This window comes from Oncorhynchus masou, chromosome 30, assembly GCF_036934945.1.
Source record: "Oncorhynchus masou masou isolate Uvic2021 chromosome 30, UVic_Omas_1.1, whole genome shotgun sequence".
Taxonomy (NCBI): Eukaryota; Metazoa; Chordata; class Actinopteri; order Salmoniformes; family Salmonidae; genus Oncorhynchus; species Oncorhynchus masou.
The window spans coordinates 18,372,896-18,388,710 of record NC_088241.1 but is presented as its reverse complement, the minus strand read 5'-3'; the positions used below and the strand labels follow the sequence as shown (position 1 = coordinate 18,388,710).

Below are 15,815 nucleotides of genomic sequence, written 5' to 3'. Positions count from 1 at the left end.
TATGTTTTGCAACTCGCCAACAACCCACTGACGATGGATAGAAAGTTCAGTATGACTCTGTCCACATGAGTATTATTTCATTGTTTGTCAGTACATTCTTTCAGTCTCCAGTTCCAGTACATTGCAACACTCTGTTTTAGCATTTATACTGTATGTCAGTATAGTCCTGTACAGTGATAGAGGTGTGGCGATGTTTGACCCTGGGTTTAGGGAGTGCACACCTTGGCTGTCCGTGGTCGTGTCCTATAACCACTGGGGTTGATGGTCGGTAAGGACCGTGTACTAAGGGGGCTGTGCATAGGACAGGGTTGCGAAGGGGGGTACATGTCATCCTCCCACCTCAGTACCTTACCCCTGGGCCTGGCCCCTATCCGGTTGACAACAGGTGCTTTGGGCACCTTGTAGAGGTACACATCATAGTGGATCAGGGGACTGCAGGGGGGCCTTGGCTTGGCGTTTTTGGGACGGTAGAGCTCCATCTCGATGGTCACCGCGCCCTGTAAGAACACACGCACGCACACACACACACACACACACACACACACACATACACACACACACACAGTACAGGGTTGGGGAGGAACTGATTACATGCAATCAGTACATGTAATCTCATTAAATCAAAACTGTAACTGTAATCAGTTACGTTACAAGAAATATATTCCACTCAGATTACAGATATATTTTTAAACTAGATGATTACTTCTTGGATTGCTTTTAAATCAGAAAGGATGCAAAACAAATACATTATGACACCTTTCTGTTTACTCAATGACATTCAATTAAGCCTTGAGAAAAGGTGAAAGTTTAAGTTTGTTCCACCTGAGCGAGTCTGACCACAAATCAGAGACCACTATGATAACACACTAACATGTGTTTGATGGATACTTTTTGTCTCTTCTTATGCCTCTTAAGGGGAAAGTAATCCAAAAGTAACTGAAAGTAATCCGATTTATGTTATTGAGTTTGGGTAATCCAAAAGTCGTACACTGATCTACACAGGATAACACATCAGAGAAAGGCCAAAGGCCAATCATTTTCTCTTTTTCCCCTCCCTCCTTCCTTCGGGGAAAAGGGGGAGTAGGATTGGCCTCAGTGTGGTAACGTATGGGCACATTTCCATCAGAAAGGCTTCTCTGATGATCGTCTGCATTCCAGACGTCCTCATTAATAAACCAGAGTAATGGCAAAATGGTTCAATCAGACATAACTCACCCACACCCTGCCTTTAAGTTTCAACACTTGCTTCCCAAGCTGCTCTGTGAGCTTTTCTGCAAGTGTGTGTGCGTGCGTGATTGCGCGTGCGGGCGTGCATGCTTGTCTGTGCATATATGTGTTTGCGTTGGCCAATCCTGAGGCTCCCTGTGGAATTCACACACCATCGTTCCACCACATCCTCAGCCAATGACAGTGTGCGGATGAATCCAACATCCCAGCAGACTTTGGGAGGCAGAGAAAAATCTTGACACGCCCTATTTGTGCCCTCTCTTCACCCCCTGCCCCTCTCTCCTTACCTGAAGTGTGCCCTTCCTCTCTCCTCTCCAGATAAGGTGAGCAGGAGTGCATTCATTGTCAGAACATTGTAAAAGCACTATAAGAACACAAAGTGGTATTTAGGTCAGCTAAAGAGAGAGAGGGAGTAATGTAAGAGGGTTATGTGGAATCAGTGTATTTAACATCAACATTTCATGTTTTCCTTAGATGACATTAAATCTGCATAATGCATTCTGATTTTATGTATCTATTATACATAATTTTCTGAGTCTCAGTACAACGCGATCACAGTCTGGCTGTTGTGTGTGTGCGTGTGTGTGTGTGTGTGTGTGTGTGTGTGAAAGAAAGAAAGAAAGGAATAGAGGTCCTCTCAAGCTTGGACCGTAGCGACATAATTGGTTACCATGGCAATGGCACCCCCTCTGTCTGAGGCTGCATTTGTAAAGACCCTCCAGCAACAGGGAGGAGAGGAGCGATAGGAGAGAGATAGAGGAGAGAGAGGACTGGTGGAACGATGTGAGGAGAAATCTAGAGAGTGGGAATAAGCCAGAAAGGGAGGGGGAGAGATTGATGCCAGAAAGAGATATAGAAAGAACAAAAGGGAAAGAGGGAGGGGTGGGGGGGTGTATGAAAATATATTTAGAAAGGGTGACCGGGTTTTAGAGGAATGGTGATAGACATCTCAGTGCCCAGCTCTCTCAACCACACCGTCACCTCTTGTCCTGTGGTGTGATGGACACTGTGCTCTCTCTTCCCAGAGACAAGCCTGAACACACACACATACACACACACACACACAGAAACACACACACAGTCAAACCCAGAGTGGCCCGCAGGGAAGGGAGGCTTTCTGGTTGAGTCCTCAAGTGCCATTGGTGTTGATTGGAGATAAAGTGGAATATTAAAGAGTTGAGGGTAGAAACATAACAGATTCATTGGAGAGTTCTTCGGTCTGCTAAAATGCCAAAGAACAATCCTTAATGTAACGGACGTCAAGCTCTTACTTAGGAAGTACCACTTTCTCCTGATTGGTCTCACACCAAGGCACAGGCTCATTGAGGAGCAAGTTGCTTAGCTATAGCTCATGCAGGCTGATTGATTTTATATTCTGTCCATCCCAAGGACACACAAATGTTGCAGAGTGTGAGTGTGTGTGTTTGTGCAAAGCCGTTAGGTTTTCTCCTTTGAACCATGAGTGCTATGTGTTGTCTTGCATTCCGGCAACATAACAGAGACTAGGGGAGAGAGAGAAAATGTGTCAATTGTTGTTGTAGCTGCTTGCCTGCTGTTCATTCCCATAGCCAAACTTTTCCTCTGTAGTAGTTTGAATATTTCTGTCCCTATTGATGGGAAAGGGGTCCTCCATCCCCCATCCAGCCAACCAAAGGCCCCACAGCTTAAGAAGGGCCCTACAATACCAGACTCTGTCCAATCAGTCTAGAACTCCCTCAATGATCACTCCGACAAAGGCATCACATCGGAGAGGCCTCCTTCGAGATTCATTGAGAATGCAGGGCAAGGTATGAAAAATGATGTGTGAACAGGGAATGTAACAGAGGGTGGGTGGGTGTGTGTGCGCATGTGTAAGAAAGAAAGAGAGTTATGTGTGTGTTTGGCCTTCTGAATAAGGCTTTTTCTGACATGAGTGGTAAGAGAAGAGTTTTCGTTTTGTGTGTTTCAGCTGCAGTTTTGTGAGAAAGCAAACTACAGGATCCATGCAAGCTGCAGGTTGTGTGTGTGTGTGTGTGTGTGTGTGTGTGTGTGTGTGTGTGTGTGTGTGTGTGTGTGTGTGTGTGTGTGTGTGTGTGTGTGTGTGTGTGTGTGTGTGTGTGTGAGAGAGTGCAACCCAAGGAGCTACCAAGCTGTAATAAGCCATGCAAGAGTTTGAGAGGGAAAGGGACAGTCTTGTTCAGGAAAACACAGGGACAAAGGTGTCATGTTAAAAAGGTTTATTTCAACAATTGTTAGATTTTGTTCTCTGTTTTGAAGTTTGTATTCCCAAAAAAGTACAAAATAAAACAGGTACATCAAAGGATTAGAAATCACATCAATGAAAACGAAGACACATTGTGTTGTTTCTTTTATATCAATCCAAGCATTTTTTCCATATATTTATACAAACTCACTTAATTAGTCAGACAAACATCAAAACCTCTCAGTAACTTTTATATTTTTTACAATGTTTAACTTCTTTTTTTTAAACTCCATATGATTTTTTTCTTTTTACAAAATACACCAATGCAGGCAGGGGAATTATGAGTGTATATGTGAGTGTGTGTTTGTACATATGTGTGTTTGTGTGTTTTGGTGTGTCTGTTTGTGTTTTCTGGTGTGTGTATGTGCGTGCGGGCAGGGGGTAAGGGGGAGCAGAGTGACAGCAACGAAGGGGCAGGGCAGCGAGGCGGGGGAGCATGATTGGGCGTAAGGGGTCGCTATAGGCGGTGGCAGGTCGGGGAGGAGTTTCAGCTGGGGTGGTGCGTTTTTTTTTTTTTTCCAGCGGTGTTGCCCGCTTGGTGGCAGTGTTGCCGTGTTGTAGACGGTGGTTGGCTGGTGGTAGCAGTTGTAGGCGTGGTGGCTGGGATAGAGAGCAGGACTGGAGCTCTCATCCCAACCCAGGCTTCTACATCATGTTGTTCTGCAGTGAGTTTACCTCCGAGGAGTTCTCCTCGCCCAGTACCTTGTGGTTCTCGTGTTTGGGGGTCAGGGAGTTGTGGATGTTCAGGGAGTCGTCCTCCTTGGGCACCGGGGCCTTCACGGGGTCCTCCAGCTTGTTCTGGGCATTAGGATCATCCTGCCAGGGACGGACGGACAGATGGACGGAGGGAAGAGAAAACACGGTTAGGCCCACCCAGTCAGACCGCCCAAAACTGTTATAAACCAAACCCTTCTTCTAGTCTCCCATGTGGTCTTTTGTTGCATCCTGTCATAGGGACCGTCACAGCATTAGCCAATAGATGGCCTTCAACCTCTGAAAATATCAATTTATAGCCCCTTATAGACAGACCACTGCTATTGCATAAAGTCATTCCCCTTAAAGAGATGAGAACATCTGAAATATCACCTTAACATCTCAAGATATTTGAGCCTCTAACTCCACCTCTTACCACCCCTCTCCCATCCATCCCTCTCTTTAATCCGATTTAATATATTGTTTGGATATAAATATCCCAAAATCCCATATTATCCTCACACTAACTGACTATCCATCAATGGAAGAGAGCTGCGAGGAAGCTAACCGTTTATAAAAGACCCATTGCACAGTGGCTAACCAATTGTTTCAGCATCATGCTCACTTTGCACATTTGTTTTGGTTGAAGGGACATAGAGGTGATTGGAGAACTGTATGAGTGACTCCCTCCCACCCTTCATAACCCACCAACAAGCACCCCATCCAGGCCAACCAGGAAGCGCATGCATATCCACATGCAAGAACCCCCCCCATCACTCATCCAGCCCCCTTCACCCCACTACTGTCCCAATTAAAACACAATGAGCTGTGCCCTCATTGGCATTAAACACATTGTCTGTGGAACCACCTTCATACATACCTACAGTACAGCTGGAGCTGGAAAAACAATGCATTAGGAGACAACTCTGTTTCACTTCAATTCATGCTTTAGGCTGCATTTAATTAAGGTCAAGAACAAGAATGGATTGGCATTCATTTGAATCTGTTTTTCCCAGCCTGTTATCCTCATGAATATTGCATAGCTTCATCGACCCTGCTGTGTTTAGGTAGAAGTGTCTGTCTGTGCTCAAGCTGACTGACAGACACACGCATGCATACACATACATACAAACACGCGCATATACACACATGAGCACGCACGCACACACACACACATACACACGCAAGCGCGCACACAGGCACGCGCACACGCACGCGCACACACTGCAGACCCTGAGGGCTGTGCCATTACGAAACAGAGCTGAATGCTTGTTATTCAATGGCACACAAAAGGGGTGGCGAGAGCATTTACCCATTGGCTGATGGCCTAGATAGTAACTTCGGGCAGGACGTGGGGATACGTCACTTCCATGGTTACAGGATAGGGGCCATCTTTCCTTCCGTCAGCGTGAAACTGGAAAATGTGTTGTTGTTTGCTGTTGTTTTCCATTGTATTGGGGAACGAGGGTGAGAGGGACTTTGTGGGGAGTTTTTGGAACAGAGATATACGGGGTGTTGAGATGAAGATGAAACATGGACAGATCTTTGTATCCTTCCTGCTTTGTGTGTGTGTGTGTGTGTGTGTGTGTGTGTGTGTGTGTGTGTGTGTGTGTGTGTGTGTGTGTGTGTGTGTGTGTGTTCAGAGTTGATGTGAGTGTGTCTGGATCTGCATCTTTGTGTGCATGATATATAACGTGTATCTGTGTGTGCGTCGTGGAGGAAGGACACGAAGAGGGTGGGACAGGACTGAGTCAAACGATTTGTTACAGATAGAGAGCCTCAATGCTCTTCACTGGCATGGCACAGTACAGTATGGCTCAGCACAGCACAGCAAAGCACAGCCTACGGGGCAGGACTGGACAATAGGGACACCGGTACTATACATCCCGGCCTTTATTCCACAGGACTGGCAGTGTTATGAACACTATGTATCAGTCTAACCCTTCCATAATCACTTCATCAATTTAATATTAATTCAATCAATACAGAGAACATACACATATACATTTATTAATTACTCTAAATATAGACTTTTACTTATCCTCATTATCATTTTGTCAATTGACTGAGTTAGAATGGAATTGACACAAGCCATAGTTCAATACATGCTGTAAACCAGCATGGTCCATAAAAGGACAAGTATTAATGTTGATAGGAGATTAAGGATAAACGGATACAATCCACTGTACTCGGTCCATGTAATGCTGAAAATAGAGAAACTATTCTCCCTTCAACAATATTTCACTCTCTAGTTGTATTATCTGTGTTTCTGCATATATGATTGTGTTTTTATACATGTTGGAGTGTGTACCGTTTCTGACCGTGTGTTTATCTGAAGAGAGAGTTTCTGTCAAGCGAGATTCCTCTGGTTTCAGTCTACTGCAGTGTTTTCTCTTCTGCTAAGAACTCATGTGGGAAGGGTCGATATCCCCTTTCTGAAGGACACTACAAGGACAACAGCGTACTCCTACCGGACTGCTACAACGTTTATCCCTGTGCCATTTAACCTAGATAAAAGTGTACATTTCATAATTTAAATTATGTTTATTTTGTAGTTGTTATTTTAAGAGCCCACAATATGTAAAGATATGGATCATGTCTAAAATCAGCATTTACTCGAACCCCTTAATGGATCATTTCCGGATAATGGCTAACTTAATTTAGAAACAGACTTTAGATATATATATGAGTAACAGCACTAGGTTCTGAATAGCCAATTTTGGGGCTGTGGATTGGTCCGTTGAGTTGAGAGAGGGTGACTGACAGGGTCACAGTACAATGAGAGCCGTTTAAGGGAGAGGGGGGCGGGCCATCTGAGGGGGTTTATCTTACCTCACTGCCGGGCTCCTCTTTGGTCTTACACTCCCAGGTGTATCTGCTCATGGTTTTCTGGGGGGGGGGGGAGGAGAGGGTTATACTCCTCAAAGATACATAACATCCTCAAACAGAGAGAGAGAGAGAGAGAGAGAGAGCGTGATAAAGAGAGAGAGGGAGGGAGACAGAGAGAGAGAGAAAAACAGAGAGTGACAGAGAAATAGATAGTTGGATAGAAACCAAGAGAGTTGGCAGTAGAGAGAGAGAATGAAAAAGCAGAGAGAGAAGACCTACTAAGGGGAACTTCCTAATGATGATATCTGATATTCCCAGCTCACATTGAGAGGTAGAGACTGTCTTGCCCATATAAGGACACTGAAGGATTTGTCTCAGTAACTATGGTGCTCTGTGGCCTTGACATTACCATAGTAAATATTGAATGAAATATTTCTGAGGGTAACGTGTTGACATAGAAACACAAGGGTTTTAGTTCATGAACTAGACAGAGGGATTTGAGGTATTGGTATTATTAGTTTATGTTTGCTGAGCTGTTTTAGTAAGAAGTATGTCTCTATGGTGTTGGCTGTTCTCTGCAGATGAATCTACATAGTATTTTAATGGACCTTTTCTCCAGATACTCTGTACTGGTGCTCTAAAATCGACTCGTATGGATAGAGAGATGTACAAACACACTGACTGTGGACCTGTGGATGTAAACTGCAAACCCAGGTTGAGACTCAAAGAGCAGAGCTATCCTGTTTCAGAGATCAGAAGATGTCTGGAAGATGGGGGTGTTGTATGGTGTTTTATTTGGTCGTGGATGGTATCGGGTAGCGGTTCTGGTTACGGTTAGTAGTGTTCTGATAGGTGATTGTGTTAACTGTCTCATGTTATGAAGCACTGCAATATGATGCCCCCCAAGTTGTCACTATATTATATTTACAGAAACATTATCGCAATTACCCAGAAGGAAGAATAATGCAAAATAAACTAACTACAGACAAACAAAGAAACTAGCAAAATAAATCTAAGTGAAGCAATTTGCTTGTGGTTCTACCATGTATGATGACCAGAACTATTTGATGAGTCGTGAGAATGTGGCACCACATCTTATGTCGTAGCACTAATTCTACTCATGCTGCTACAACCATGTTAGCGCTATGCTACCCCATGCATCCGTTAGTTGTGCAGCTTGGTCTATGCTCTCCCCCGCCACCTACAGGCAGCAGGGGACGTTGCATCTCAGATGTTTATCCTGACTTAATAGCCCCGCCCACCTTGCACACATCTCGCACACCATCCTCTACCAACCTGATAATAACCCCATAAACAAAATACATTCCATGCCCCCAGATTCCCCCCCCCCCCAAAGCCCTATTATCGACCAATCAAGAGACCTTCTTCACTTTTCCAACCTATCCAGCCCAAGTCAGGATAAATGAGTGCAACGGACGGACAGAGATGCGGAGGCAGAGCGACGGACAGGCTGCTGCAGTGGCTGACATGGCCACCAGGGGGGGGGCACCATGTGAGCCACCATGTGAGCCACCATGTGAGCGATAGAGCGGGCATGCAGTGACATACCAATGCACAGGTGATTAAAGGGTGAGCAGATCAGGGATAGTTGGGGTGGAGGGGGTAACAGTGAGGGCTATAGGAATTCTCTCTTGGTCAAGTCTTAGCCTGGACAGAACTGACCACACCAATGGGTCAGGCAGGTGTATAGGTCAGATAAACTTATTTCCTTGCTCCATCTTTCACATTTATAAGCATTTCGCTACACTCACAATAGAATCTGCTAACCGTGTGTATGTGTATGTGTATGTGTATGTGTATGTGTATGTGTATGTGACCACTACAATTTGATTTGATCTGCAGTGTGTGTACATGCGTGTGTGTGTGTCACCTTCAAGTACGATCAATAGCTAACAAAAAAACTCAACCAATAACTGACAATGAGGCAATACACAGTAAAGACTTTACAGCCACACTGTTGCCATGGTAACAGTATTGCCTGCATATCTGGCTGTAGACTTGTCCCATAGCGAGAGAGAATGCCCCCACTGTAACACCCCGCCTTGTAACCCCGGAAAGGTGACACTCAAGCCCATGCGGAGGAGGGAAGGAAGGAAAGGGTGAGAGAGAGACGAGAACCACGTTACCTGACAGATAATGTTATCATAGTAAGCCAAAGCACGGGCATGAGGGACGTTAGGAGGGGTGTCGCACAGTTTCCTTACATTTGGGTGGGAGCCCTCAGCGATGGTGGACAGGGAAAAATTATCATTGTGCTGCTCCGATGGAGGCCGGTACTTACTGCTGGGAAGAGGAGGAGGACAGGGAGGGGACCAGAGATGAGAGGAAGGTAGGACAGGGAGGGGACCAGAGATGAGAGGAATGTAGGACAGGGAGGGGACCAGAGGAAGGGAGGACAGGGAGGGGACAAGAGATGAGAGAAGAGAGGAAGGGAGAGGACCAGAGACGAGAGATGAGAGGAAGGGAGGGGACCAGAAACGAAAGACGAGAGGAAGGGAGGACAGGGAGGGGACGAGAGACGAGAAAGGGAAGGGAGGGGAGGACAAGGGGAGGACAGGGAGGGGACGAGAGACGAGAGGAAGGGAGGACAGGGAGGGGATGAGAGGAAGGGAGGACAGGGAGGGGACAAGAGAAGGAAGGGAGGAAGGGAGGAAGGGAGGAAGGGAGGGGACAGAGACAAGAGGAACAGGGAGGGGGGATGAGAGGAGAGGGAGGGGACGAGAGACGAGAGGAAGGGAGGACAGGGAGGGGGAGACAAGAGACGAGAGGAAGGGAGGACAGGGAAGGGGGACGGGAGGGGACGAGAGGAAGGGAGGACAGGGAGGAGACGAGAGGAGAGGAAGGGGGAGGACAGGGAGGGGACAAGAGACGAGGGAGGACAGGGGACGGAGGGGGGGGGACAAGAGACAAGAGGAAGGGAGGACAGGGAGGGGACGAGAGACGAGAGGAAGGGAGGACAGGGAGGGGACGAGAGGAAGGGAGGACAGGGAGGGGACAAGAGACAAGAGGAAGGGAGGACAGGGAGGAGACGAGAGGAAGGGAGGACAGGGAGGGGACAAGAGATGAGAGGAAGGGAGGACAGGAAGGAGACCAGAGACGAGAGGAAGGGAGGACAGGGAGGGGAGGGACAGGGAGGGGACCAGAGACAAGAGGAAGGGAGGACAGGGAGGGGAGGGACAGGGAGGGGACCAGAGACAAGAGGAAGGGAGGACAGTGAAGGGGGGACAGGGAGGGGACCAGAGATGAGAGGAAGGGAGGACAGGGAGGGAACCAGAGACGAGAGGAAGGGAGGAGGGAGAACAGGTAAAAGATGATTAAATGAGGAGGAAAGTAGGAGGGGTCACATTGTGGAGGAAAAGGAGAGTGACGATGGGGAGGGGGAAATGGAAAAAGAGGGATGCAGTGAGAGGAGGAGAAAGAAAAAGAGAGATGAAGAGAGAATAGGGAGGGCAAAATCAGGATTCAAGGATGAGGGGAAAGTATGTGAAAATGTGGGGTAAAGGAGGTAGAGAGAGGAGGAAGGAGGGAGAGAAAAAGCAAGAGAGAGCAGCGTTAGTTACAATATAGTGCAAGTGTAAGACTTCAGTTTGCAGATGACAGACAGACAGATACCCTCTGTGATGCAACAAATCAGCTGTGAATCAAAACTAGACTACAGCTATGGCCACTGACACCCAATCCTGGGTTGCATTCAATGGGGTACACTGTTTTGCAACTGAAAACAAAAGTGAAAGTTACTTTCCAAACAGACAACAATGACTCACCATTGACCTACCATTGAAGCACTGTGATTCACTTTGTGTAACCAATTAAACACTTGGAGAAACTTGATATCCAAAACAGACTTCCCAAGCAGTCATTTGTGATTTTGTGTTATTCCAGAAACATCTGCTAGCTGGAAAGAGTTTCTCTGTCTCTTCTCGACCTCCTTTTCTCCCTCTCCTCATCATATCCATAGTTAAACATCTTCTGAACTAGACCCATCAGTACAGCCCCAGCACTTCCTGCTACTGTCTGACTGAGATGCCGCTCCAACATTTATATTTAATGAGTTCATATGACCGGCCAATCAAAGCTCAAGTAATGAGGAGGGAGGGTGTGCTAGAGAGATGGAGTAGAGAAAGAAATAAATAAATAAATTGGGAGACAGAAAGCAGTTGACAATATTGATTTGAATTATTTGAATTATGTTAGTATTGTAAATCTCCAAAGTAAGCTTCGGCAACATGTGCATTGTTAAGTCAGGCCATTAAAGCAAATTGATTTGAATTGAAAGGAGGATACTGCAGGGCTTGGATACTGATTGTATGTGTGTTATTTCTGTCCATAATTGAGATAGAGAGAGACCCCCATCCCCACCCCCGTTCCTCACTGTATATATGTATATAATATGACATTTGTAATGTCTTTATTGTTTTGAAACTTCTGTATGTGTGATGTCTACTGTTAATTTTTATTGTTTATTTCACTTTATATATTATCTACCTTACTTGCTTTGGCAATGTTAACACATGTTTCCCATGCCAATAAATCCCTTGAATTTAATTGAATTGAGAGATATGTGTGGTTTCTACCCGGTGGTACAGGGGAAAAGGGACTAAAACCAGGATGTGTCAGTTTGAATCTGCCACTTCAGCCAGAACACACTCTCCTCTCTGCAAAGATAACGTTACCTGCATCTCTCTCTCTCTCTGTCCTCTGCCACTCGTCACCCCTCTCTCTTTCTCTCTCTTTCCCTCCCTCAATCCCTACTATTTTTCCCTTTCTCCCCCTTCCTCCCATTCATGACCCCTCTCTTTCTCCCCCTTCCCCAGCACCTCTCTCCCTCCATTTCTCTCTCACTCCATCTTTTTCTCTGCCTCTCTCTCTCTGACAGGGAAGCAGACCCCATCTTGACTGCGGCACAGACACTGTGCAGCCCACGGCAATTATCTGCAGCAGATGGAGGGAGAGAGAGGTGGGCGTCTCATGTATACATGAGCCTCATCAGCAGTGCCCTATACACGCGCGCACATGCACACACTCTCTCTCCCTCCGACAACATGTCTTTCCAACAGCAACTGAGTTTTTCTCTTGGTAAAAGCCCTTTCCTATTCCTGCCCTCCCTCTGCTCACCATCCTCTACACATTTCCACTCTCTCCTTCACTCTTCCCGCCCCTCCGTTTTCCTGTTTCATTCTGCTCTCTTCTACTCTTCTGTTTCTCCTTCCTCCTCTTTGATTTTTGGCTAACCACTTGATGAGGCTGTGGTGTCTCTCCTACGCTGCATGCTGTCCATCCCCCCCCCCCGTTCCTCACACACACACCCCTCAGGTCGCACAGCTGTATGTAGGTCAACCTCGCCTCCCCTGCCTTGTCCCCCCCTCCCCTCTCATACACTCCTGATCAGACTGCCCTACTTTCAGCTGGAACCAGAGCAGCAATGACATCACTATTTTCAGCTAGCACGGCGCGCTAGCCATCAGCACGCTATCCCCCGCACTGACTGTTCCACTTTTCTTCTTCATCATCATCATAATGCTAACATCATCATCCTCAGCTAAGAAATGTGCACTGCTGATGGAAGCATCCACATTCATCCACCCTCCTGAGTGACTTCACTGTTGCTAGGCAAAACGCCAGGCGAAGGCACAGCCGCATCTCATACAGCACTCGTTCTAGCTATCTTCATCCCGTTCTCTCTCTCAATGCAAACTCAATCCCTCCCTTTTCTCTCTCTCTCTGCTTTATCTCTTCTCTCTTTTTGTGTTTCCTCTCTCATCTATCTTGTCATCGTGTTTTCCTCCCCCTCCTCCTCCTCCGCATTCCTTCATTGTCTCCTTCGCTCATTTAATATCCTCCCCCGTTTATCTGATCCATCCAATTCTCCCCCTCTGTCTATCCTATCTATCGCCTCTTCTCTTTGTCACCCCCCCCATCCTCCTCTTTCCAGTCCAGCCTCCCTCACTTCCCTCTCTCAGCCTCTTCTCTCTCCTAAAGTTATCCACAACCCTCTCAGGTATCGCTAGCTTCAGCTCCCTTCCTCCTCCTCCATCTCCTGTCCTTTTGTCATGATCCTTTGCCCCCCCCCCCCTGAACGGAGCTTTGTTTCAATGGAAGTAGTTGTAATGTCGTTGTAATTCACAGGTCCACACATGTCCAATAGTGCTAGAAATGCTTATTTCTCATACATATGCTGTGAGAATACAAGAGCTCCAAAACCTGTCTATCTGCTGCCTGGTTTTTCTAGTCCTTCACCTCACCTGCGTTTGCGCAGCCAGTTTCCCATGGGTTCTATGATCTCTGGTTTCACTGCCTGGTTTTTCCTGGTTCCACCTTTGTGCTAACTGGTTTTATCTGGTCGATAGACTCCCCTATATTTGTGCAGGTTTCCCCAGGCCCACGCTGTAAGCTTACCTGCGTTTGCGCAGCTTGCTGTTCTCGGTCTTGAGCACGTGGAGCTTCTTGGCGAAGCAGACGGTGATCATGAAGAGCAGCAGCACCATGAGGGCCGACGCTCCGATGGTCAGACACAGCACCTGGAACTCTGTCACCACCGACTCACAGCGGGAACCCTTGTGCCAGATGTAGTCCTGGACATTACACCTGCATGGAGAAGGAGGGATGGAGAGAGAGAGGGGAGCAAAAAGGAGAGGAGAGAAAAAGAAAACCAAGATGAAGAGGGGAAGTAGTAGTAGTAGGAAACAATGAGGCATGTGGAATGGAATACGGAGAGGAGAGAGAGAAGAGCAGCCAGGGGAAATACAGATGGGGGACAGATGAAATGGCCAGATAAGGGAAGAGTGGAGAAAGGCCATGAGAGGAGCGTAACGGGAAACAAATTAAGGATGGAGAGAAAAGAAGGGTGGGTGAGAAATGGAAAAGGGTTTATTCACCAAACACAACACTTTAACAAAATTGTGTGTGTGTGTGTATATCTCTGTCTGTGTGTGCGTGCGTGTGCAGGCTCTAAATTATTTAGATTAGGGTGAGGCCAGTACCACTGTGTCATTCATAGTTCAAGCTTGAATAGTCGGCACACATTTCAATCCAGATTGCTAGGTTTAAGAAAATCAAGAATTTCTGTTTATAATTATCCCAAGTGCTTCATTATGTGAGTCTGAAAGCTTTCAGGGCTGGATTCAATCCGTATTGCGGAAGTATCGTGGACAATCTCAATTTAAATTGAGCTATAACGCGGATCTTCCACGTTACTTCTGCGATTCGGATTGAATCCAGCCCTGAGTGGGGGGCGAAAAAAATGCTATTCAACATCCCACATACACTGCCCCAGTGTATATCATTTATGGAAAAGAAATTTCAACCCCTGGTCTAAAACAGACTGAAGTGTCACCAGCAGGCTTTCAACATGGCTCTATTTGAAGGGATAATATGATCATTCTGTCTGAATAGAAAAAAAATGAAAACCAGAGGCTGTTTTACACACACACACACACACACTTGCCGCCATCTGAGCCCTAGACTCTTTTTGCTCCAGGACAAAAATGACAGAGGCAGATGGCTTCGTCTGCTGACTGGAACAAGACTGGAACCTTAGTAATCAAATGCTTGAAACCACTACGAGAATGAATGGTACTGCATGTAGAATAAGAAACAAGACTATATAAACTGGGTCGATCACACTAGTTAACAAGAGGAAATGATAATGGCTGGTCTCATAGTAACCCGATACTATGTATATTTCTGCTAATATCTAGAACCTAAAAGGATTCTTTGGTTGTTCCCATAGGAGAACCCTTTGAAGAACTCGTTTTGGTTCCAGGTTGAACCCTTTTGGGTTCTATGTAGAACCCTTTACACAGATTTTTACATGGAACCTAAAAGGGTTCTCCTATGGGAACAACCAAAAAACTCTTTTGAAACCTTTTTTTCTAGTAGTAGAAGTGTGATCACTGAGAATAAAACAGGCTGTTTAAAGAGACTGAATGTGTGAAGTAGATGGAAGTAGATGGAACCCGGGAAAAGCATGTGAATGTGAATGAAACTCACTCACTGAGAAGAGCCCATACAGGCTAAAATAGGTACGAGAATGCAAAGGTTCACACTCACTCCTCAAATGTCTGCATGTGGATTTTAGAGGGAAATCACCACTTACGGAAGGACACAAATTCACTTGGAAGAATTTGATTGTGAAGAGCAACATAAATGCACCTCTCCCTTCCCCTGTTCCCCAAACACAGGCCAAGAGACCTACAGACTCACACAGATGAATGTAAATGTGTAGAATGAATGGAGGTGTGAGTATGGCCTTTCAGATTCACAGTTTCAATTCAGCCCAGTAAGCGGGTGATGGGGGGCTCGGTTCCTTTCAGTGCCGCTTCCTGCATCCTGCCCCCTTTGTGCCCGTGCCGAAAGTGCCAACCGAGGGGCGTTGGCTCCGTGCCAGGGGGCATTCTCTAGCAGGAGAAGGTGTGACTGGACTACCGATAAGCCATTCGCCATTTTCAAGGGGACTTGAATACGCTCTCCCCCTCTAAGGTACTGTATGTTGGTACAAAGAGGTAGTTTATATAGCGAAGAGAGAGAGAAAGAGAGCACATTTAAGGAGAGGGTAAGGAGGATGGCTGGTTGCCATGACGATCCAGCTGAGCCGCACAAGAAGCAGATGCAGTACCGACATGTCATTCCATCACACACACACACACACACACACACACACACACACACACACACACACACACAGCTCTCATGAGACTCTCTCGCTTAGTAATCTCTTTATTTTTCATTCTCAATGTCCTCTTACTCCCTCTATCACTCTGCCCCTTGAGTTTCTCCATCGCTCTAATTTATCACTGATTTACCA

The 15,815-nt window shown here is 46.3% G+C and overlaps 1 protein-coding gene across 6 annotated transcripts in view; it reads right to left on the bottom strand.

Moving 5' to 3' along the window:
* Nucleotides 1-3,428: 3,428 nt before the first annotated feature.
* The window catches only part of LOC135522226 (chondroitin sulfate proteoglycan 5-like), a 36,409-nt gene continuing 24,022 nt past the window's right edge, over nucleotides 3,429-15,815 (bottom strand). The window contains exons 3-6 of one of the 6 annotated variants that reach the window (XM_064948297.1): nucleotides 13,409-13,597; nucleotides 9,217-9,292; nucleotides 6,995-7,051; nucleotides 3,429-4,285 (exon numbers count right to left, since the gene is read on the bottom strand). In XM_064948297.1, the coding sequence (XP_064804369.1) occupies nucleotides 4,115-4,285; nucleotides 6,995-7,051; nucleotides 9,217-9,292; nucleotides 13,409-13,597 (493 nt within the window). In that variant the 3' untranslated portion in view covers nucleotides 3,429-4,114. Of the gene's footprint in view, nucleotides 4,286-6,994; nucleotides 7,052-9,138; nucleotides 9,296-13,408; nucleotides 13,598-15,815 lie in introns of all 6 variants that reach the window. The other 5 variants (XM_064948294.1, XM_064948292.1, XM_064948291.1 and 2 more) reach the window with 5 other exon arrangements.